Here is a 24,805-nt window from a genome sequence, read left to right on the forward strand (position 1 = left end):
ACTAGGCCAAACTTCCGGCGGTAAATGCTTTTATGTTGATAAATTTATTTACTATCTTGTAACAATACCCATGGTATGTCTTTTATCTATCACTTACTTGTTTTTCTTTTTCTTTTTTCTTTCTTTTTTTCCCCTAGTCCTGGGGCTTGAATTCAGGGCCTGGCCACTGAACTGTCCTTGAGCTTTCTCAAGGGTAGCCTTCTACCACTTGAACCACAACACCACTTCTGTTTTGTTTTTTTTTTTTTCCTGTGTATGTGGTACAAGAAATTGAATCTAGGGCTCTTGCAGGGCAAGCACTCTACTGCTAGCCCACACTCCTGGCCTTATTTATTGATTTATTTTTTGCCAGTTCTAGGGCTTGCACTCAGGCCTGGGCACTGTCTCTTAGCTCTTCAGCTTAGGGCAATCACCTTACCCCTTGAGCCACAGCACCACTTCCAGTTTTCTAGTCATTAATTGGCGATAAAAGTCTCAGGGACTTTAGTGCCTGGGATGGCTTTGAACTGCAATCCTCAGATTTCAGCTTCTGAGTAGCTAGCTAGCATTATAGATGTGAACCACAGCACCAGGCTTGTAATTTTTTTTTTTTTTTTGCCAGTCCTGGGCTTGAGCTCAGGGCCTGAGCTCTGTCCTTGGACTTTCTCAAGGCTAGAGCTCTACCACTTGAGCCTCAGCAACACTTCTGGCTTTTTTCTATGTATGTGGTACCGAGGAATCGAACCCGGGTCTTCATGCATGCTAGGCAAGCACTTTAACCACTAGGCCAAACTCCCGGCCCCATTTTTTTTTTTTATATATGTGTATACTTGAGTCAAATTCATTCCCTCCAGTTGATGAGCCTTTAACTTTCATAAAGTAAATGTCTATTTGCTTTTGTTTACACTTGTATTATTAGTAAGCTAATCAAGAAGTCAATCCTTATTTAGTTCTACGTTTAAACTTTGTGTATAGGAAAAAAGAACAGAAGAAAGCTTATCAAGTATCAGCTCTGAATGTAAAATGTGTGAAATAATAGACTAATGGGTCTTTGTTTTTTTTAACCAGTGACTTCTTTGAACGAACCATTCTGTGTAACAGCCTTGTGTGGAGTTGTGCTGTGACAGGTAGACCTGGATTGACCTATCAGGAAGCACTTGAATCAGAGAAAAAAGCAAGACTGAATCTTCAGAGTTTTCCAGAACCACTAATTACTCCAATTTTATACTTGACCAACCTTACTCATCGCTCACGCTTACATGAAATTTGTGATGATATTTTTGCATATGTCAAGGATCGCTACTTCGTTGAAGAAACTGTGGAAGTCATTAGGAACAATGGTACAAGGTAAAGTACTTTTTTTTTTTGCCAGTCATGGGCGTGAACTCAGGGCTTGAGCACTGTCCTTGGACTTTCTCAAGGCTAGTGCTCTAATCCTTGAGCCACTGTACCATTTCCAGCTTTTTTTCTGTGTACGTGGTACTGAGGAATTGAAACCAGGCCTTTGTGCATGCTAGGCAAGCACTCTACCACTAGGCCAAACTCCCAGCCCAAGGTAAGGTACTTTTTTATTTTTCCTTTTGATAATCATGAATTCACCTGAGTTCAGGTCCAGCCTGAACTTTACATGAGACCCTATCTCAAACATGGGTGACCTGAGGAAATCTTAAATCTTAGTTACTGTTCTCTAGCTATACTGTCAACCCATAGGTAGCCCTATTTAGCTGTTTATTTTATATTTACAGAGCTAATTGTTACATGCCACCAAAAGTTTCATGCATGTGTTTATTTGTAGAGATATACATAAACATATCTCCCCCTACCTCCTCCTTTCAGTCCTGGGGCTTGAACTCAGGGCCTGAGTGCTGTCCATTGGCTTTCTTCAAGGCTAGAGCTCTGCCACTTGAGCCACAGCACTACTTCCGGCTTTTCCTATGTACATGGTACCAAGGAATAGAACCTGGTCTTCCTGCACACTAGGCAGGCACTCTACCACTAGGCCAAACTCCTGGTCCTGTCACTGAGCTTTTTTGCTTATGGCTGGTACTCTACCATTGAGCCAAAACTTTACTTCTGATTTTGTGGTGGTTAATTGAAGATAAGAGTCTCAAGGCACTTTCCTGCATGGGCCTGGCATTAAACTGCATTTCTCAGATCTTAGCCTTTTGAGTAGCTTGGTTTATAGGCATGAGCCAGTGTCACCCAGCAGGATCATCTTTTAATAGAAGTTAATATTCTCTTTTTTTTTGCCGGTCCTGGGCTTGAGCTCAGGGCCTGAGCACTGTCCTTGGACTTTCTCAAGGCTAGAGCTCTACCACTTGAGCCTCAGCACCACTTCTGGCTTTTTGCTGTGTATGTGGGGTACCGAGGAATCAAACCCGGGTCTTTGTGCATGCTAGGCAAGCACTTTAACCACTAGGCCAAACTCCCAGCCCATTAATATTCTCTTTTTTACTTAAAATATATGAAGAGATCAATTCATTGCTATATAAGCCACCTTCATTCTTTTCACTGTGTAATAAGCTCCACAATACTTTTTTTTCTTGACAGTTTTGAGGCTTGAACTCAGGGCCTAGACACTGTCCCTGAGTTTCTTTTGCTCAAGGCTAGCACTGTACTTGAGTCACAGTGCCACTTGAGAATTACTGATAAAGTGAAAAAGTAACTTTTTTTTGGTTTATGTGGCACTGAGGAATTGAACCCTGGACTTCATGTGTGTTAGTCAAGTACTCTACCACTAGACCATATTTCCAGCTCCTTGCTGTATCTTTTTTTAATATCATGGGGCTTGAACTTCCCCAGTTAGAGAAAAATATTAGAAGAGAGGGAAAAGTAAAAAGCAGAGAATGCATTTATTAAACTCTTTAGCTCTTGATGACTCTATGATAGTGGGCATTTGTTTTGGGTTTTTTTTTTGGTCAGTCCTGGAGCTTGAACTCTGGGCCTGGGTACTGTCCCTGAGCTGTTCAGCTCAAGACTATCAAGACTACTGCTTTACCCCTGGAGCCACAGCCCCACTTGCCTAGTGATTAATTGGAAATAGTCTCACATTGTTTAGTACCTGGGCTAGCTTTGAACCTCAATGCTTAAATCTCAACCTCCTGAGTAGATAGGATTACAGATATGAGCCACCTCTCCCACCTCAATTTTTTTTTTTTTTTTTTTTTGTGGGTCATGGGGCTTGAACTTGACCTGGGTGCTGTCCCTTCAGCTCAAGATTACCACCCTAGCCCCGGGCTATGGCTTTGTCCCTGAGCTCTTCAGCTCAAGGCTACCATTCTACCCTTGAGCCAAGTCCCACTTTCCATTTTCTAGAGGTTAATTGGAGATGAATCTCATGGTCTTTTGTGCTTGGGCTGTCTTTGAACCTTGATCCTCAGATCTCAGCCTCCTGAGTAGCTAGTATTACAGGAAGTGAACCACAGTGCCCAGCCACCCACCGCCCAGCTTATTTGTTTTTGAAACAGGGCTTGAACTCAGATTCTGCATGTTGACTTGAGCTTTTGTGCTCATTGCTAGTGCTCCATCTTTGGGCCACCATAGACTTTCTTGCCTGTGCTAGCTTCAATTTACAATTCTCAGATCTCTGCCTCCAACGTTATCTTAAGATTACAAGTGCAAGCCACTGGTACCTGGCTAGAACATTTCTTTGTTGTCCTATACTTTTGGCTTTTTGTGGATTAATTGGATTCATTCTCTGGACTCATTTGTCTGGGTTAGATCCTCAGGTCTTACCCTCCTGAGTAGCTAGAATTACAGTCATGAGTCACTAACACCTGGCAAGAAATAGTATCTTCAACAATAAAAATAAAAATTAGATCTTTATGGATTTAGGGCAGTTCAGAAGTGAGACTTTTTAAATCTTTCCTGATCAATTTATTTAAAAATGAGGCATTATAAAGCAGTAATTTTTTTTAACTACTCCACTGACAAGTACTCAACATAATTCCTAGTTTGTTTAAAATAGCAGATATACTTGAGTGGTCTGATTCTCCCATTTAAAATGAAGTATCATGTATCTTGTTTTTTAGATCCAAATTAACCAGATGCATTTTCTTTCTTCTTTCATATTGAAGTGATTATCTAAGTGCAGTATTTTTTATATTCTTGAACACCTGTATTACAAGGAAATCAAAGGTTAATGAGCACAGAGCACAGAGGGGGGCAGGTGTGCAGTTCAGCATATTCCATTTTAAGAGACTCAGATAGGGGGAAGGTAGTTCTTTATCTGAAGTCCCTGGCCTCTGCTGTTTCTCTTTGTTAAGTGTTTACCTTCTACTGTACATGCCTTTGAAAAATTTTCTATCTCATTTCTAGAATGTTTTATAGTTCAGATACAAATAAGATACCTTTTTTGTGGATAGACATATGTACTATCAGACTATAGGAGGATATTCTGTAAAGCATGTCACTATGATGGATTTATGATTGACTGTGTTCTTATTTCTGTGTGCTACTACAATGTGGTTTTGTTAGCTCTTTAAGAAACCTTTTACTGCTTGGGCTTAGAAATACTCAGTATAATTCTTCTGTTTCACACCAACTGTCCTAGTGGAAAATTTAGACAATGGGCTTCAGACAACTTTGGCAGTACCATTACTGGGCATATGGCTAAAAGCAAGTGATTTAAAACTGACCCTGAATTTATTTTTGGGAAATGTGTCATTTGCAGAGCTGATACAAGGATATGTATATATCTATACATGTTTGTATATATGTATATAGATGTATGTATACACACAGACACACACATATATGTTGTATACTAATCTAACACATGTGAATCCTAATAACAATGAGCTTTTTTTTTTCTTTTTTTGTGCTTATCCTTGGGCTTGAACACAGGGACTGGGCACTATCCCTGAGCTTTGTGCTCAAGCCTAGCATTTTACCACTTAAGCTACAATTGATAATAAGAATCTCATGGGCTTTTGTGCCCGGGGTGGAATAGCTTTGAACTACAATCCTCAGATTTCAGATCTCAGCTTCCTGATTAGCTTAGGTTTCAGACGTGAGCCACTGATGCCTGGCAGGATGATCTTTTGACTCAACCTCCAGTATATCTTCAAATAATAGAAAATATTTTTCATTTGGTGGTGCTTGGGTTTTAATCTCAGAACCTTGTAAATTCTAATCAGGCATTCTACCACTTGAACCACACCTCCATCCAGCTCTTTTACTTTTCTTTTATTTGTGGGTCATGGGGCTTGAACTTGGTCTGGGTCCTGTCCCTGAGCTCTTTAGCTCAGGGATACCACTCTACCCTTGAGCCAAGCCCTATTTCCCGTTTTCCAGCCCTGGCTGGCTTTGAATCTTGATCCTCAGATTTCAGCCTCTAGAGTAGCTAAGGTTATAGACATGAGCCACTAGGATTATAGGCATGAGCCACCGTGGCTTAATTTTTAAAAAAAAATATATTTTTATTGTGATTAATAGAAGGGTTACATTATATTCACCACATAGAAGGTGCATTACTTCACAAACATTGCCACCCCTTCTCATGTTTTTGTCCCCATTTTCCTCCCCCCACTTCCCCTTTTTTTAAAATACAGACTTGTGTTTATGTTTAGACAAGCCTAGACTTTGATTCTCCTGTGTTTTCCTTTTTGAAAACAAGTGTGTGCTACCACACCCAGGCTAGAGACTTTAAGTGTATATGTTCTCAAAGACCCTTTAGCTGGGTCATGAATCTCTTAACTTTTTTTTGTATCTCAATATTCTGAGGTATGAAGCAAGGAGATAGTAGTACGTGGACTTGAAGTTCATAGGTTAAGTTTCTTAGGAAGTTTGTAGATATTGACTAGACCTTTTGAAGTTTTGCCATATGCTGAGACACATTCTTGATTAGTTCAGCAAGGAATGTTACCTGTGATTTGAGTGTGGAAAAAGTTAATATTGCATTGATAATGCTCTAGTTAATGTATTAAATATTTATTATGTTCTAGGCAATGTGTCAATATTCTACTGACTTTCTTCTCCCTGATTTCTCTGTAAGGGAATTGTAATTCTTTCTGTTGTTTTAAAATAAGTTAATTTCAGTCTGGGAGTATGGCTTTGTGGTAGTATTCTTGCCTAGTGTGCATGAAGCCCTGGGTTTGATTCCTCAATAACACATAAACAGAAAATGGAGAAGTGATACTGTGGATCAGGTAGTAGAGCTTTAGCTTGAGCACAGAGACACTCAGGGACAGAGCTTAGGCCCCAGGACCTCCCCCAACCCCCCAAAAAAGTTAGTTTCTTAGATAAACTGTCAGATTACTTTCGGCCCGAAACCAACTATAATTGAGCTCAAGTAGGTTTATTTTTCTTATGACTCCTACCTATATCATCACTTACAGGCATCTACCTAGGTTCTGCTGATAAAAACTGTTACTGGTTGTAGGTTTTCTGAAAAGCTTCCTTCATCACCTCAAGGAACCCTAGGTAATATGATCACTGGACAGGTATCTAGGCTCTTCAAAAATGAGTTCATCTGGGTACCAATGGCTTATTCTTAAGATCCTAGTAGCTACTTAGGGGTCTGAGATTAGACTGAGGTTTATGGCTAGTCCACATAAAAACATTTAAGCGATCCTTTCTCAGTCAGTAGCTGGGCACAGTGACCTGTGCTTATCCTAGCTACCTGATAACCTGAGATTTGGGAGGGTCTAGGTTTCAGGCCTACCTAGGCAGAGGAAACCATGAAATACCATCTTAGCTGAAGAAGCTTGTCATGATGGAGAACACCTCTTCCATCTACCATGGGAAACAAAAAAATGGAATATATAGTGGTCTAGGCACATACTTAGGCAGGACCCTATTGCAAAAATAACCTGTGTAACATCTGGAGATTTAGCTTAGCAGTTGAATGCCTGTCTGGCATGCTTGTTCCCCTGGGTTCAGTCCCTAGCACTACAATAGATTAATAAAAATAAACCTTACAAAAATAAAAAGTATTAGGTTTAGCTTGGTTGTAGAGTATCTAGCAAGCATGAAACCTGAATTTTAACACCAGTTCCAACTAAAAAAAAATGTAGGTCCCTGTTATACTTTTCATATTTTCTGTAATTCAGGCTTTTTTTGGGGGGAGGGTAGGGGGGGGTCAGTCAAGGGGCTTGAACTCTTGACCTTGGTGCTGTCCCTGAACTCTTCAGCTCAAGGCTAGTGCTCTACCACTTCTGGTTTTCTGGTAGTTAATTGGAGATAAGAATCTCAACAACTTTTGTGCCTAGGCTGGCTCTGAACTGGGATCCTCAGATCTCAGCCTCTTGAGTAGCTAAGATTATAGCCACCAGTACCCAGCTGGAGGCCTTCCATATTTTGTTGTTTTGAATGGGCCTGTTCTGGGGCTTGTCACTTGAGGTTTTTTGTTTTTTTTTTTTTTTAACTCAATGCTGGTGCTTTAACACTTGAGCCTCGGCTCTGTTTCCAGGTGGGTTTTGTTGTTGTTTTGTTTTGTGTTCTGCTGTTGGGGATAGTCTCCAGGAGTTAGCTGCCTGTCCTTATGCAATCCTTAGATCTAAGCATCCTGAGTTACTAGGGTAATGGGTATGAGCCACTGGTATTGGCCTCAGAGGCCTTTTATAGAAAACCTACATAATGAGCTAAGAGGTTTACAGAACATTTTGTAGTTTTTCTTCTTTAGAAACTTATTTATTTCTATGAGTCAATGGTGAAAGTTATCCTGCAGTTTTTTGTTTTGTTTTGTTTTTGAATAACATTTCTGTTTGCTTGGTAATACAGGCTTGGCAATTGACTTTTTTTTCCAGACTTACTGTTCTAATAGTTTCCTTTGTACAATAAAAAAATTTAATTTTTTTTGTTTCAGTCATTTTTTAGATATACAGTTCAATGACATTCACAGTGTTATATAACCATCACAGCTATTTCCAAAAATAATTCTTCATCATCCCAATAGAAACTGTATCCATTAGGCAACAATACTTAATGCTATCCTTCCCCTGGCCACTTGTAACATTTTTTCTGCTTTCTGTTTTTATGCATTTGCCTGTTCTAGATACTTTATATAATCAGAATAATATAGTTATCCTTTTTGGCTTATTTCCCTGAACATAGTGTTTTCAGAGCTTATTCATGTCATAGGATGTTTCAAGATGCTGATGGCTTATATCAGATCCTAGCTGCTCAAGAGGCTGAGTTCTTAGGATTGGTATTTGAAGCATTCTGGGGAAGAAAGTCCTTAAGACCTATCCTTTTTTTTTTTTTTAAATATGTAATGGATAGAGGGTTACAGTTATATTCGCCAGATAGTAGGTGCATTACTTCTCATACATTGATACCCCTTCTTATGTTTTTGTCCCCATTTCCCTCGCCCCAGCTAAGACTTATCTTAATTTCTAATTAACCAGCATGAAGGTGGAAGTGAAGCTATTTGCCCAAGTGATTCATATCAGCCTTGAGCAGAAAAAGACAAGTGACTATGTAAGGTCCTGTGTTCAGTTCCCAGTACCAGCACACACACAGCATGCATACACACACACACACACACACACACACACACACAAGTAACTTAGATTTGTTGACAAATTAAGTAATTAAACTTGTCACCACACTAGTTCCTGTATAAGCTGACCCAGATTGTTAGGATTTAGTGGTAAAGGAGAGAGGCCATATAAACTACACTTTTGAACCACTTGATAGATAATAAATGGAAAAGAGACAAAGATTTCACTGAGTAAGAATGTCTGAAGAGATGCTTTTTTTTTGTGATACTGGGGCTTGAACTCAGAACCTTATAACTTATTTGTTAAATATAAGCTCTACTGCTTGAGCTATTCCTCTAGTCCTTTTTGCTCTGATCATTTGTGGATGTGTGCGTGCGAATACTGAGGCTTGAACTCAGGGCCTGGATGCTGTCCCTGAGCTTTCCAAACTTCTACCACTCTCTAGGACTACCACCTGAGCCCCTCAAGTTCACATTCGGCTTTTTTTTTTCTCCTTCTGTTTAATTGGAGATAAAAGTCTCACCTATTTTCCTGCCCAGGTTGGCTTTGAACTGTGATCCTCAGATCTTCGTCTCCTAACTAGCTAGGATTATAGGTATGAACCACCAGGGCCTAGATTTGCTCTGGTCATTTTTGAGATAGGGTCTCACTTTTTTTTTCTTTAGAAGTTTATAAATAAGGGTGGGGAGTTTGGTCTAGTGGTAGAGTGCTTGCCTAGCATGCACAAAGACCCAGGTTCGATTCCTTAGTACCACATACATAGAAAAGGCTAGAAGTGGTAGAGCTCTGTATCCTTGAGAAAGTCTAAGGACAGTGCTCAGGTCCTAAGTTAAAGCCCAAGGACTGGCAAAAAAATAAAAAAAGAAAAATAGATGTGTACATGTTGTGTGTGTGTGTGTCTGTGTGTGTGTGTGTGTATGTGAATATGTGAGAAAAGTAGATTTATTAAGAGAATGGGCCTTACACAATTGGAGGCTAAGAAGTCTTATAACAGGCTGTTTAGTAACATGGCTAATACAAATTTTAGGCCCAAGGCCTAAAAACCTGAAAAGCTTATAGTACAATTAATTCTAAGTTTGAGGTTGAATGTATGAGAAATGAAGAGGTGGCTGCAAGTCCTAATGTCCTAAACAAAAAAAAACTTACCATAGGGGTATCTCTTAAAAGGGCATCCCAGCTCCAGGAAAAAAATGAAATCAACTTTCCTCTGCCTTGTTGTACTGGGGTAGGATGGCATTGTTAACTGGATTGTGTCTGTCCCCATTAAGGGCTAATCTTCTCCACTAAGTCCTCTTGACTCTCACATATATTCTCCCAGAAATAACGTTTTACAAACTATCAAGGCATCTTTTTTTTTGGGGGGGGGCGGGGTCATAGGGCTTGAACTTGGCCTGGGCGCTGTCCCTGAGCTTTTGGCTCAAGGCTACCACCCTTCCCTTGAGCCAAGCCCCACTTCCGCCATTTTCTAGAGGTTAATTGGAGATAAAGAGTCTAAGGTCCCTTTGTGTTCATGCTGTCTTTGAATCTTGATCCCTCTGATCTCAGCCTCCTGAGTAGCTAGGATTATAGGTGTAACCCACTGCACCTGGCTTCTCTTCTTTTTTTCTCATAGCATCAATTGGTTCTAAAAAGGGGTTTCATTTTGGGGGTGGGGAGTGGTAATAAGTCCTGGGCTTAAACTCACCATGGGTGCTTTATTCGAACTTTTTTTTTTTTTTTTTTGCCAGTCATGGGGCTTGAGCTCAGGGCCTGAGCACTATCCTTGGACTTTCTCAAGGCTAGAGCTCTATCACTTGAGCCTCAGCACCACTTCTGGCTTTTTGCTATGTATGTGGTACCAAGGAATTGAACCTCGGTCTTCATGCATGCTAGGTAAGCACTCTACCACTAGGCCAAACTCCCGGCTCTATTTGAACTTTTTGCTCAAGGCTAGCACTCTACCACTTGAGCTACAGCTTTACTTCTAGTCCTTTGGTGATTAATTGGAATAAGAATCTCAGGGACTTTTCTGCCTGTGTTGGTTGTGATCCTCAGATCTCAGCGGCCTGAATAGCTATGATTACAGGTGTAGCCACTCCCATCATTTTCCTTCTCCCCATTCTATTTGCCTCCTTCCCAAACTAGTCTCAGTAAGTTTTGTTGTTCCATATTCATGCATATATATAAGGTATTTTTTCTTTTCCCCTCTGTTCATCCACCTCTTTCCTACTGTTACTTATACCCCAGACTAGATCTGTTTCAACTTCCTAATATTTATTTTTGGTAAGGCTTATATTAATCACAAGTATTTCATTATGGTATTTCATTCATTCCTATACCATACTTAAGATTGATAATATATAAGATCCTATATATGTTTACATATATGCTTATATTTTAGGTCTCCCATTCATATATGAAGGAAAACATGTAACTCAAGGATCACTTAATCCAATCAAGTTGACACCTGAAATTAGTGGTTGTATTATTAGACAAAGTATTTTCTCTGTCCAGAAAAAGATAACTGGAAAACTCACATATTTGTGAGCTTATATTCATAAACATCCAGTGAATTAAAAAAAGTCACAAGGGAAATTAGAAAATAGAGATAAATGAAAAAAAAAAAACTGAAAATCGGCAGATACAGGAATACAGAAGAATTTATGGCTAGAAATGGTTACAGTAAAGGAATAAGATAGAAATGGTTACAGTAAAGGAGTAAGATCCCAAGTTTTAAACCTAAAGATCAAACAAATAAAATTCAGAATGAGCAGAAGGAAGGAAATAATAAAGGGTATAGTTGCTAAGGATATTGGTAAATTGAACTTGATAGTAGTTTTATATTAAAATATATCCAGTTTTTGGCTAAATTAAACTGTTAGATTTTCTTTGCAATTAGCCATAGTCTCTAAAGAACAGACCCTTTTGTGTATTTGTTCTTTTTATTATAAAGGTGATGTACAGAGAAGTTGCAATTACATAAGTAAGTTAAAGAATACATTTCATTTTGGACAGTGTCACCCCTTTCTTTGCTATCTCCAGTTCCTTTGTGGTTTGTAAGCATGATTTGGTTTTCATGCTGCTGGTAAGATGTGCCTCCTTCAGACCTTGTTACAACATGGACGTATTACCCATCTGATATGAAATAATTAATATTCAGTTGTTAGATATTATCAGAATGTTCTGAAATGTTTAGTTGTTAAATACTAAATTATTTACATTTGCAATTATTTCATTTTAGGTTACACTGCAGGATTTTGGAAGTTCTTCCTCCATCTCATCAAAATGGTTTTGCTAATGGACATGTTAGTAGTATAGATGGGGAAACTATTATCATCAGTGATAGTGATGATTCAGAAGCACAAAACAACTCTTGCCAAAATGGGTAAGTGATTTTTTTTTAAGCCTTAAGCTGAAGAGGTCAGGGACAACATCCAGGCCCAGAGTTCAAGTTCCCTGACTGACACCCTCCCCCCAAAAAAATCAGTTTCGAGATTTGTCCAGATTTCCAGAATATTTGTTAGACCTTCTATTAGAATCTATTTTACTAGCTGAGACTGTTAACTATGAACTAATATTTCCATTGTATAAAGTCTTTGTTAAAATAAGCTATCTAAAGATGTTTTTTTACATACTCTGAACTGAGAAAATGCTGTCATGTATTCAGTTTTCATATGGCATTGGCACAATCTTTTTCAAGTTTTTGTTTGTTTTTAATTGTTTTGTTGATGACACTGGGGGAACACTGCACCACTACAAACACATTTCCTAAGACAATGTTTTTGGTAAAATTGGGTCTTGCTAACTTGTGTCTAGGCTGGCCTACAATCCTCCCAGAATCTGCTTTCTGAGTAGCTTATATTACAGGAAATAGACATCATGTACAACTCCAATTTATGTCTTAAATTATGTTATTGGTTTCTAGGAATAAAGGCATTGCTATCTGAAAAAAATTTCAGTTATTTGTCAGATTAGTGATATTCCATTGAAATAATGTTTTCCTTTATTCCTTTCCTTTCAAGTCACATTATTGTATACTATCCACTTAAATAATGTGATTCAACCAGAGAGGTTAGAATTTTCAAAATTAAAACTTAACGTAAAATGGGCTGTTTTAACTAAGCTTCATTTAGTTATATTTGTACATCCTACTTTTGTTAAAAATTCATTTCGTACTTAACATTTATTCTTATATGATGAAAGCAGTAAAGGTAAATTACTATGTCAAAAATAGTCATTGCAAAATAGTTATAACAGTTACAGTCATTATAACAGTAATGACTATTTTGAGATGGCTTTAAAAATAAATAGGCAGCTGGGTGTGATGGCTCATGCCTTTAATCCTAGCTACTCAGGAGTCTGAGATCTGAGGATCACTGTTCAAAGCCAGTCCAGGCACTAAGACTGTGGGACTCTTTTTTTTTTTTTAATTGTATTTTATTGTTGGGGTAATGTATAGAGGGGTTAGAGTTACATTTGTCAGATGGTAGGTACATTACGTCCTGAACCATGATACCTCTTCTCATGTTTTTGTCCTCCTTTCCCTCTCCTCCTCCCAATCATGTTTTACCTCTTCCCTTCCTTATTTCAAATAAACAAATAAATATATACACAGAATACCAGTATACAGGCTGGGCACAGTGGTTCATGCCTGTAATTCTAGCTACTCAGGAGACTGAGATCTGAGGATCAATGTTCAAAGCTAACCCGGGCACAAAAGGACCTGAGACTCTTATCTGCAATTAACCTCTAGAAAATAGGAAGTGGGGCTTGGCTCAAGGGCAGGATGGTAGCCTTGAGCTGAAGAGCTCAGAAACAACGCCCAGGCTGACTCCAAGCCTCACAACCCACAAAAAATAAAAATAAAATAAAATAAAATACCAGTATACAAATTCAGATACAGTAACCTCATGAGATTAGCCATAAGTGGGGGGGAAAAAGAGAAAAGAAATAACTTCACATAGTACATTAAGAACAGCAATCATAAAGATAAACCTCTTGTTTCATTAACTTAGAGTTCATTTCATCTAGTCTTATCCTGTATGACCTTATATACACAGCTTTTGAGCTGTTGTGATACTCTTGTGTACTAATTACAAAATGAGGGAAAAGATAGTCTAGGCTCTTTTGGGACTGGCTTACCTCACTTAGTGATTTTTTTCCAAGTCTTTCCATTTTCTTTCTTCTTTTTTTTTTTTTTCCCCTGACAGTCCTGAGCTTGAGCTCAGGGTTGGGCACTGTACTTGGACTTTCTCAAGGCTAGAGCTCTACCTCTTGTGCCTCAGCATCACTTCTGGGTTTTTTTCCATGTATGTGGTACCGAGGAATCAAACCCAGGTCTTTGGGCATGCTAGGCAAGCACTCTACCACTAGGCTAAACTCCCGGCCCTCTTTCCATTTATTATGAATAGAGTGGGGTGTCATTCTTTCTGATGGCAGCATAGAATTCCATTGTGTATAAGTACCACATCTTTTTTTTTTTTTTTTTTTTGTGGGCCATGGAGCTTGAACTCTGGGCCTGGACGTTATCCTTAAGCTCTTTAGCTCAAGGCTACCAACCTACCTCTGAGCCAAGCCCCACTTCCCATTTTCTACAGGTTAATTGGAGATAAGTCTCAGGTCCTTTTGTGCCTGGGCTGGCTTTGAACCTTGATCCTCAGATCTCAGCCTCCTGAGTAACTAGGATTACAGGCATGAGCCACTGCGCAGCTAGGTACCACATCTTTTGATCCATTCATCTTCTGAGGGTCCTCTGGGTTGATTTCATACCTTAACTATGGTAAATAATGCTGCAATGAACATCGCTGTGCTCGTAGCTTTAGTATGGCCTTGCTTCTGGGCATTAGGGTAAATGCCAAGGAGTGGGATTTCTGGCTCATAGGGGAGCTCTATGTTTAGTCTTTTGGGAATTGCCATACTTTAGTCTTTTGAGGACTGCTTTCCAGAGTGGTTGAACGAGCTTACACTCCCACCAACAGTGTAGTAGGGATCCCTCCTGGTCACATCCCGGCCAGTATTTATTAGTTATTAGATTTGTTAATGGCTTTTCTAACTGGAGTGAGGTGGAATCTAAAGTTGTTTTGATTTGCATTTCTTTTATGGCCGGAGATGTGGAGCATTTCTTCCTGTAAGACTGGGAGAGTCTTATCTCCTATTAACCACCAGAAATCTGGAAGTGGTATTGTGGCTCAAAGTGGTAAAGCATGAACCTTAGGCTGAAGAGCTCAGGGTCAGCACCCAGGCCTAAAGGTCAAGCTCCATGACAGACCCCCCCCCAAATATATATATATAATATATATAATATTTATATTTACTATTTTGAGTAATATAATAGCATACTACCTGTAACTTATAAAGATCCTAGTTAAAATTCTATTATAGTTTTTTAAAAGTAAGTTTCTAAGAATCTCATACTTTCAAATTACTAACTACTTTGTGTACTTTATCTTTTTAGGAAGAAAAAAGATGCAATTGATCCCTTATTATTTAAGTATAAGGTACAACCCACTAAAAAGGAAGCATATGAGTCTGCCATTGTTAAGGCAACACAGATCAGGTAAAAACTCTCCTCTATAGTACTCTAAAGTAGAATACTTATGTATGTTTAGTAAGAAGCTTTGATTTTGAATAAATGGGTAGTGTTAAGACTGTATGTTCACAGACTGATAAAATAAATTTTAATGGGCTTTCTAAGTCCTTTGCTAGCTAGGAGTAGTCTTAAAGAACTAAAATCACTGATAGATTTACATCTATAGTCCTAGTTATTCAGTGACTGAGATCTGAGGATTGGGGTTCAAAGCCAGCCTGGTCAAGAAAGTCAATGAGACTTTTATCTCTAATTAACCAGCAAGAAGCCTAAGTGGAGGTGTGGTGTAAGTGGTAGAGCGCTAGACTTGAGCAAAAAAGCTATAGGGAAATCCAGGCACTGATAGCTCTCACCTTCAATCCTACCTAGTCAAGAGGCTTAGAGCTGAAGAACCCATTTGAAGCCAGCACATTAGGAAAATATGTTGAGACTCTTTTTTTCTTTTTTTTTTTTTTGCCAGTCCTGGGCTCGAGCTCAGGGCCTGAACACTGTCCTTGGACTTTCTCAAGGCTAGAGCTCTACCACTTGAGCCTCAGCACCACTTCTGGCTTTTTTTTCTATGTATGTGGTACCGAGGAATCGAACCCAGGTCTTCGTGCATGCTAGGCAAGCACTTTAACCACTAGGCCAAACTCCCTGCCCCATGTTGAGACTCTTAACTCCAGTTAACCAGTAGAAAACCACAAGTGGCACTGTGGCTATGAGTGATAGAGTGATAACCTTGATAAAAGAGTGCAGAGACAGTGCCCAGGGTTCAAGCTCAGTGACCTGACTGGAGAAAAACAAAAAAAAAAGTGAAGTAGCATTACCTAGACTTTGACTTCAAGCCCCCTAGTACCAGGACCAAAAACAACAACGGCAAAAAAAGTTGGTAACTACCAACTGAAACAATGCAGACTTAAAAGATAAATTATTCAGCAGTCAATAAGTAATTATCTCCTCTTTACTAGGTAATATATGTGCCTAGGGTAGAACAGTACACCAAAGAAACTTTAAACTGTAGGAAAAGAATATGGATTTTGAGACTTTATTTTGTTTAGATGCACTTTTTTTGCCTTTTTGTTGGAAGAAATATATTGGATTTAATTAAAACATTTATATTTTACTAGAAATACTCATTTTGTTATTGTATTGATTTGTTGTGGGATCCATTGCTGCTGCTTTTTTTTTTTAATTTGAGGACAAGGGAGAATAAAAAATAGAACATAGAATTCTCTTTAATTTTGAAGTAAGTAATTTGTTGACTGTGAGATCTAAATACAAAAGGGTTTAAAATTTCATAAGACCTATATTCAGTTTTGCTTGCAATATCCACTTGAATGTTTATTTGGTGTATTAGTCACTATATTTAATTTTCAAAATAATTTTACTTCAAAATAATCATAAGTTATATATTTGGTCTGATTTTAAAAGGTTTGGCTTAGTGTTCCAAATTGTTCCTAATTCATGAATTTTTTTTTTTTTTTTTTTTTTTTTTTGCCAATCCTGGGGCTGGAACTCAGGGCCTGAGCACTGCTCTTGAGCATTCTCAAGGCTAAAGCTCTACCACTTGAGACACAACACCACTTCCAGCTTTTTTCCATGTATGTAGTACTGAGGAATCGAACCCGTGCATGCTAGGCAAGCACTCTACCACTAGGCCAAAAACTCCCAGTCTGGAATAAAGGAATCTTTTTTTATATTGACTCTACTCCAATGATTCTTAAAACTTCTGCCATAAAAACCTTTGTGTTGTGCTGGGAGTTTGGCGCACTGGGAAAGTTTTTGCCTAGTTTGATTCCTGAATACCACATATAGAGAAAAAGCTGGAAGTGGTGCTGTGGCTTAAGTGGCATAGCGCAATGCTACCCTTGAGAAAGCTCTCAGGTACAATGCCCAGGCCTTGAGACCAAGCCTCAGGACTGGCAAAAACAAAACAAAAGCAATACCAAACAGCAAAAACAAACAAACAAAGCCTTCATGTTGGGCTAGGAATGTGGCTTACTGGTAGAGTTGTTACCTAGCAGGCATAGAGCCCTGGGTTCAATTCCATATCAACAGAAAAAGCTGGAAGTGACAATGTGGCTCTAGTGGTAGAGTCCTAGCCTTGAGCAAAAAATGCTCAGTGACAGTGCGCAGACCCTGAGTTCAAGTACTAGGACTGGCAAATGAAACAAAACTAAAAAACACAAAAAAAAAACTGTGTAAAGTTCCTAATAATTTTTACATAAATACTATTAGAGAACAAAATATCCGCCACTGTGCTTCAAATTTATGTTTTAAGTATTATGGAGTTTGGGTTTAATTATTTGATATTAACATCACCATCTCCCCCTTCCCCCTAGCAGAAGAAAACACCTGTTTTCTCGTGATAAACTGAAGCTTTTTCTGAAACAACACTGTGAAGCACAAGATGGAGTCATTAAAATTAAGGTACTCAGAATAATGAACTGATTTATTGGAAGGAAATAAAAGCAAAATATGGCTAGTATTATGTAGTTTTTATATTGTAATGTTATTTTAAAGATGATTTACTATAGCTTTTATTTTATCCAAAACCAACTTGGAGTACTTTTCAAAAAATTTATTGAAGCCAGTTACTGTTGGCTCACGCCTATAATCCTAGCTACTCAGGATGCTGAGATTTGAGATTGAGATTCGAAGCCAGCCCAGGCAAGAAAATCTGTGAGACTTTTACAAACCTCCAATAAACTACTCAGAAAAAGCTAGAAATGACACTGTGACTCAAGGCTTAAGTGGTAGAGCACTAGATTTTGAGCACCAGAAGCTCAGTAACAGCACCCAGGACACTTCCCCTTCTCTTTCCCCCCCTTCCCTCTCCCTCCTCCTCTTTCCTTCCTCCTCTCCCCTTCGCCCTCTCCCCTTCCCCCCCTCTCTTTCTCTCTTCATCCTCTCTCCCTCTCTCTTTCCCTCCCCCCTCCTTCCCTCTCCTATTGAAACCTGGAGCTAATGGTTTATACCTGCAATGGTGGTTCAAACCAGTAGAGCACTAGTTGTTGTGGCATGCACCTTTAATCTCAGCATTCTGGAGGGAGAAGCAGGAGGAGTGAAATTTCAGTGCCAGCCTGAAAAAATATATATTAGCCAAGTGCAAGGCCCTGAGTTCAAATTGTATGCCATCAAAAAGATGGCATTTGGGGGCCGGGAGTTTGGCCTAGTGATAGAGTGCTTGCCTAGCATGCACGAAGACCCAGGTTCGATTTCTCGGTACCACATGCATAGAAAAAAGCCAAAAGTGGTGCTGAGGCTCAAGTGGTAGAGCTCTAGCCTTGAGAAAGTCCAAGGACAGGGTTCAGGCCCTGAGCTCAAGGCCAGGACTGGCAAAAAAAAAAAAAGATGGCATTTATCACAAATAAGCTGATGCTTAAGATTTGTGCATTTTATTATATGTAAATGTACATATGAAAAGAAAATAAATTTTATTGTAAAAATACTATATGGAAGGTTATAGTTACATAAGTCAGATGAGTGCAATTCTTTTTTTTTTCCATCCCTGGGGCTTGAACTCAGGGCCTGAGCACTGTCCTTGGACTTTCTCAAGGCTAGAGCTCTGCCACTTGAGCCACAGCACCATTTCTATATATATGTGGTACCAAGGAATCGAACCCTGGTCTTTGTGCATGCTAGGCCATTAGGCCAAACTCCTGGCCCCTACAATTCTTTTTGAAGTGTTAACCCTCCTTCATATTCACCCAGCTTTTCCCCCTCTTGACTTCTCTAATAATGTATAGATTATTATTTTTTTTATGGGTTCTGGGACTTGAACTCTGGGTTTGGGCGCTGTCCCTGAAATCCACAGCTCAAGGCTAACACCCTACTCTTGGGCCTGGGCATCGTCCCTGAGCTCTTCAGCTCAATGCTACTACCCTTTCCCTTGAGCCACAGCACCACTTCAGGCTTTCTGATGATTAATTTGAGGTAATAGTCTCATGGTCTATAGAGCTCAGGCTGGCTTTGAACCACTATCCTCAGATTTTAGCCTCCTAAGTAGCTAAGATTACAGGCATGTGCCACTGCCCAGGCTTGTATAGTTTATTTCTAACATAGTGTCTAGTGAATATCATGGCTGAACCAAAATTAGCTACTCTATGTAAAAAGTGACATTTCAAAATAGGGAGGGTCTAAGCCTAGGTACTTAGGAGGCTGAGTTCTGAGTTGTGTGTTTAAAGCCAGGCTGAGGTCAAAGCCCCCCTGAGCACTAAAAGTCCATGAGACTCTTTATCTCCAGTTAATCACCAGAAAACTGGAAATGGCACTGTGGCTCAAGAAGTAGGGCAGTAGCCTTGAGCTGAAGAGCTCAGGGACAATGCCCAGGCCCAGAGTTCAAGTCCCACAGCCAACCAAAAAAACCAAACAAGGTCTAGTCGCTCCTAGCTACATAGAGGCTGATGTCTTGAGGATCATAGTATAGAGCTAGCCTAAGCAGAATAGTCCATAAGATTCCATGATAATCAGCAGAAAAGCTGGAGTGGAGGAGGCATGACTCAAGTGGTAGAGAACCAACTACTCAAGCTGGAGTTGTAGCTGTGGCTTACATGGTAGAACACTAGCATTGAGTAAAAATGCTCAAGGACAGCACCCAAGTTTTAAATGCAAGACCAAAGACTGGCACAAAAAACCAAAAACACCTAATGTGTATATGCACATTGAGCACCCCTAGTAGAAAATCCAAACATCTATTGAGTACAGACATAACTCCATAAAGTAAAAAATTCCATACTATGAAATTTGGGTTTATATGAAAAAAAATCATTTAAGTACCATATAAAAGTACCTTTAGGCTATAATATAAAATGTATACAAGCAGAATGTAGTGGCACATACCTATAATCCCAGCCTTAGGGAGACCAGAGAAGAGTTGAGTTTGAGGCTAGTTTCATCTATATAGCATGTTTGATCCAGTCTAAGCTACATAGTAATACTCTTGTCTATAAAATAAAACAACTAGGCACAGTGGCTTACACCTGCAATCCTACATACTTAGGATGCTGAGATTGGTAGGATTATTGTTCAAGGCTAGCCTAGACAAAATGTTTATGAGAATGTCTCAACCAATAAAAGGCTGGGCTATAGATGATTCATACCTGATTTTATTTTTATTTGATTTAATTATTTTTGTGGGTCATGGGGCTTCAACTTTGGGCCTAGGCACTGTCCCTAGGCTCTTTAGCTCAAGGCTACCACCCTACCCTTGAGCCACAGTACCACTTCCGATTTTTTAATGGTTAATTGGAAATGAGAGTCTCATGGACTTTAGTGCCTGGGCTGGCTTTGAACAGCAATCCTCAGATCTCAGCCTCCTGAGTAGGTAGGATTACAGGCATGAGCCATCATGCTCGACATAAATTAAATTTTAGCAATTAAGACATGTCTTCTAGCTCATGCTAGTAATACTAGTTGCTCAGAAGGCTGAGACTGAGATCTGAGGATTATGATTTGAAGCCATCCTAGGGAGGATAGTTTATGAGATTCTTTTCTTCAATTTATCACTAAAAAGTCAGAAGTGAAGCTGTGGCTCAAGTGATAGAGTATCAGAGCACAAAAGCTCACAGCCAACCATGAGGCCCTGAGTTCTACCAATGAAAAAGTATTAAATTCCCAGTAAAAAAATATTTCTAATTTGTTAGTATTTTAATTTTTTTTTATTGGTAGGTTGTGGGGCTTGAACTCTGGGCCTGGGCGCTGTCCTTGAGCTCTTCAGCTCAAGGCTACTGCCCTCTCCCTTGAGCCATAGTGCCACTTCTGGTTTTCTGGTGATTAATTGGAGATAAGAGTCTCCTGGCTTTGAGGGCCAGGAGTTTGGCCTAGTGGTTAAAGTGCTTGCCTAGCATGCATGAAGACCCAGGTTCGATTCCTCTGTACCACATACATAGAAAAAAGCCAGAAGTGGTGCTGAGGCTCAAGTGGTAGAGCTCTAGCCTTGAAAAAGTCCAAGGACAGTGCTCAGGCCCTGAGCTCGAGCCCAGGACTGGCAAAAAAAAAAAAAAAAAAAGTCTCCTGGCTTTGAACAGAATCCTTAGATCTTAGCCTCTTAAGTAGCTAGGATTATAGGTGTGAGCCACTACGTCCAGCTTGTATTTTAAAATTTTTGTACTATTCTCCTTCTGAAAGAAAATACACAATTGAAAAGCCTAGGGTTGAAGTCCCAGTATAATGGGCCTATAATAACATGCCTATAATAACAACACTCAGAAAGCTTAGAAGGATCGGATTTGAACTCAGGACCTTGAATTTGCTTGGTAGACACTACTATATGAACCTTTCTACTATCTTTCAAAGGAAGGAAAATCTTAGTTCAATGCCTTTGCTGTTATATAGGCAAATACTGCCTAGCTACAATTTCACTATACAGTAGCACAGGAAATTCTACCATTTTTGGCCTGATCTTTAATGGTTCATATGATGTATTAGAGCATATTCGTGTATAGTCTACTGATGTATTATTATTTTATCTTTTTTCCCCTATTAAGGCATCATCTCTTTCAACATATAAAATAGCAGAACAAGATTTTTCTTATTTCTTTCCTGATGATCCACCTACATTTATCTTTAGTCCAACTAATAGACGGAGAGGGAGACCTCCTAAACGATTATCTATTAGTCAGGTAAGTAGAAGAGGTCAGAACTTTTTTTTTTTTTTTTTTTTTTCCTTTGGTTGTAGGGCTTGAACTTTGGGGCTGGGTGCAGACCCTGAGCTCTTCAGTTCAAGGCTACCATTCTACCCACTGAACCACAGCACCACTTCAGATTTTCTAGTGGTTAACTGGAGATAAGAGTCTCATAGAACTTTTGTGCCCAGCTTTAAACCGTGATCTCAGATCTAGAACTACCTTTTAGTTGTTACTAAAAGAGTCTTTAGAAGGAGGACTGGACTGTATTTGGTTCCTCTGACCTGTAGTCTGTAGGAAGAAACAGTTTACTTCACACTAACACTTCATGGTGCTGGCTGAAATTTCAAGAATGAATTAGTGGAGCCATGCCTTAGCTCTTTCATTTTGTTTCTTTGATAAAGTTTCATTAGATTTTGCCTAAGCTGGTCTCTAATGCAATCCTTCTGCTTCTGCCTCCCAAGTAGCAGGATTTAGACCTGTACCATTATGCCTAGCTCAAAAACTTCATTTTAGTATGAAGAACGTATGGACTTATTTTTCTTTAGTGCTAGGGATCAAGCCAGAGCATTGTACATGTTAGACAAATGTTCTACCACTAAGCTATATTACCGGTACTTATGTGGGTTTTTAATCTTTTTGTTTTTATTCTTACTATAAGAATCAAAGGGGCTGGGAGTTTGGCCTAGTGGTAGAGTGCTTTCCTAGCATGCATGAATCTTTCCTCAGTACCACATACATAGAAAAAAGCTGGAAGTGTTGTGCCTCAAGTGGAAGACCACTAGCCTTTAGAAAACCCAAGGACAATGCTCAGGCCCTGAGTTCAAGCCCCAGTATTGGAAATAAAAAAATCAAGCCAGCTGGGTGCTGGTGGCCAACACCCTATAATCTTAGCTACTCATAAAGCTGAGATCTAAGGATCATGGTTCAAAGCAGCCTAGGCAGGAAAAAGCCATGAGACTCTTATCTACAATTAACCATCAGAAAATTACAAGTGGAGCTGTTGCTCAAAGTGGTAAAGCAGTAACCTTCAGCAAAAAGCTCAGGGACAGCTCCAAGGCTTTTGAGTTCAAACCCCATAATTAACCAAAACCAAACAAACAAAAAAAGCAGCCATCAATTGCACATTGTATGGTTTACAACTTTCTAGTTTCTTGCTTTGTTTTTTAGGAAGACAGCATTGATAATAAGCAGACTATTGCAGGATACAGGAACAAAGCTACTAAAGAAAGAGACAGACTTTTGAAACAAGAAGAAATGAAGGCGCTAGGTGAGTTTTAATATTCTTTCAACAACAATTTAGGAATAAGAGATTATTTTCTTGTGCCCAATTGGGGAATATTTCTCAAATGATAGATTGTCTGGTTTATGTGTGTTTCTCCCTCCAAATTAAATTATCTTTCTTTTCTTGCGTGTGCGCATGTGTGTATGTGTGTGTATATGTATGTGTATGGGTTTGTGCATGTGTGTGTACTCAGGCTGGCTTTAAGACTACAATCCTTAGATCAGATCCCAGCCTCCTGAATAACTAGAAGACAGGCATGAGCCACTGGCTCTTGGCTTTATCTTTTTAAATAATTTGAGACCTACTCTTCTTTCAAAACAGTATTTCAGGATTTGGCTCAAATAGCAGAGTGCTTGCCTACCTAGTCAGCACAAAGCTCCGAATTCAGTACCCAGTACCACAGTATTTTTGCAGAGGTCTATAGTTTGTAGTGTTAATCTACTTTAATTCTAGATTAAGAAGTAAACAGTTTTCAGAGTTTCCAAACTGTTACGACGATAATTTTGGATTCATACAGACTTTTAAAACAAACTAAAATGCAAATATAGATTTCGTTGAAATGCACATTCTAAATAAGTTTAGATGGGGGCTACAGCTGTTTACTTGCTTGCTTTTTCCTTTTCATATTTTCTGATATTGGGGTTTTGAACACACTTGCTAGGTTCTGCCAGTTGAGCCATACCCCAACCTCTCCTGCATTGTCTTCAGACCTCAGTGTGAGAATCTGAGCTTTCTAAGACAGTATTTATCCTAGTATTATATTAGCTTTTCTTAAACTGAGCCAACTTGTTTTTACATTTTAATAAGTTGCCTGCTGGCTCGCTTCAAGAATTTTGTTAGTTTTTAAAATTTCAGGTAAGTTTTTATTACATCAAAAAACAAGCCAGGGGCTGGTAGTTTGGCTTAGTGGTAGAGAGCTTGTCTGGCATGCACGAAGACCCGGGTTCGATTCCTCGGTACCACATATATAGAAAAAAGCTGGAAATGGTGCTGAGGCTCAAGTGGTAGAGCTCTAGCCTTGAGAAAGTCCAAGGACAGTACTCAGGCCCTGAGCTCAAGCCCAGGACTGGCCAAAAAAAAAAACAAGCTAGGAGCTAGGAGCTTGCCTAGCATCCATAAAACCCTGGGTTCATTCTTCAATACTACATATACAGAATTGGTGCTGTGGCTCCAGTGGCAGAGTGCTAGTGTTGAGCAAAAAGTGTCTAAGGAGAGTGCCTAGGCCCTGGGTTCAAGCCCCCAGTACTGGCAAATATATATATATATATATATATATATATATATATATATATATATTTATTTCCAAGTATTTTTATGTGTCTGTATATTGTCTTAAGCTTGACTTTCTCCACAGCTTTTGAAAAAGCTAAATTAAAAAGAGAAAGAGCAGATGCCATAGAAGCAAAGAAAAAAGAAAAGGAAGATAAAGAGAAAAAGAGGGAAGAATTGAAGAAAATAATTGAAGAAGAGAGACTAAAGAAAAAAGAAGAAAAGGAGAGACTTAAAATAGAAAGAGAAAAGGTATTGAATGCATATAGTAATACTACTTTATGTATTTATACTCACAGCTTTCAGACTGTTCTACTGCTTTCATTCACATTTGTGAATGCACATCATCATCATAGTTCATACTTGAGAAAGTTTAATAGCTGGTTTAAGATTTAGCATAATTCTTTATCTCTTTACACCCGACATAAAATATCTTTTAGGGGTGGTAGTTTGGCCTAGTAGAGTGCTTGCCTAGCATGCACGAAGACCCGGGTTCCATTCCTTGGTACCACATACATAGAAAAAAGCCAGAAATTGATGCTGAGGCTCAAGTGGTAGAGCTCTAGCCTTGAGAAAGTCCAAGAACAGTGCTCAGGCCCTGAGCTCAAGCCCAGGACTGGGAAAAGAATTTTAAAAAATCTTTTAAAGTAAAAGT

At 39.1% G+C, this 24,805-nt stretch overlaps 1 protein-coding gene and 1 non-coding gene across 5 annotated transcripts in view; both read left to right on the forward strand.

Annotated features, from left to right (window-relative positions):
- Baz1a (bromodomain adjacent to zinc finger domain 1A) overlaps positions 1 to 24,805 on the forward strand; it is a 74,608-nt gene that overhangs the window by 7,408 nt on the left and 42,395 nt on the right. For 3 of the 4 annotated variants that reach the window (XM_090345183.1, XM_090345184.1, XM_090345182.1), the window contains exons 2-8: positions 1,048 to 1,326; positions 11,644 to 11,787; positions 14,857 to 14,958; positions 17,313 to 17,400; positions 21,459 to 21,593; positions 22,767 to 22,866; positions 24,236 to 24,402. In XM_090345183.1, coding sequence (XP_090201309.1) covers positions 1,048 to 1,326; positions 11,644 to 11,787; positions 14,857 to 14,958; positions 17,313 to 17,400; positions 21,459 to 21,593; positions 22,767 to 22,866; positions 24,236 to 24,402 — 1,015 coding nt within the window. The remainder of the gene's footprint in view (positions 1 to 1,047; positions 1,327 to 11,643; positions 11,788 to 14,856; positions 14,959 to 17,312; positions 17,401 to 21,458; positions 21,594 to 22,766; positions 22,867 to 24,235; positions 24,403 to 24,805) is intronic. The other variant, XM_090345180.1, reaches the window with a different exon arrangement.
- Positions 11,444 to 11,543, forward strand: LOC150055209 (small nucleolar RNA U13). The gene has a single exon (XR_016537725.1). It is a non-coding gene; the product is annotated as a small nucleolar RNA U13 (small nucleolar RNA).

This window comes from Megascapheus bottae, chromosome 14 (genome assembly GCF_031878675.1).
Source record: "Megascapheus bottae isolate mThoBot1 chromosome 14, mThoBot2.hap1, whole genome shotgun sequence".
Lineage (NCBI taxonomy): Eukaryota > Metazoa > Chordata > Mammalia > Rodentia > Geomyidae > Megascapheus > Megascapheus bottae.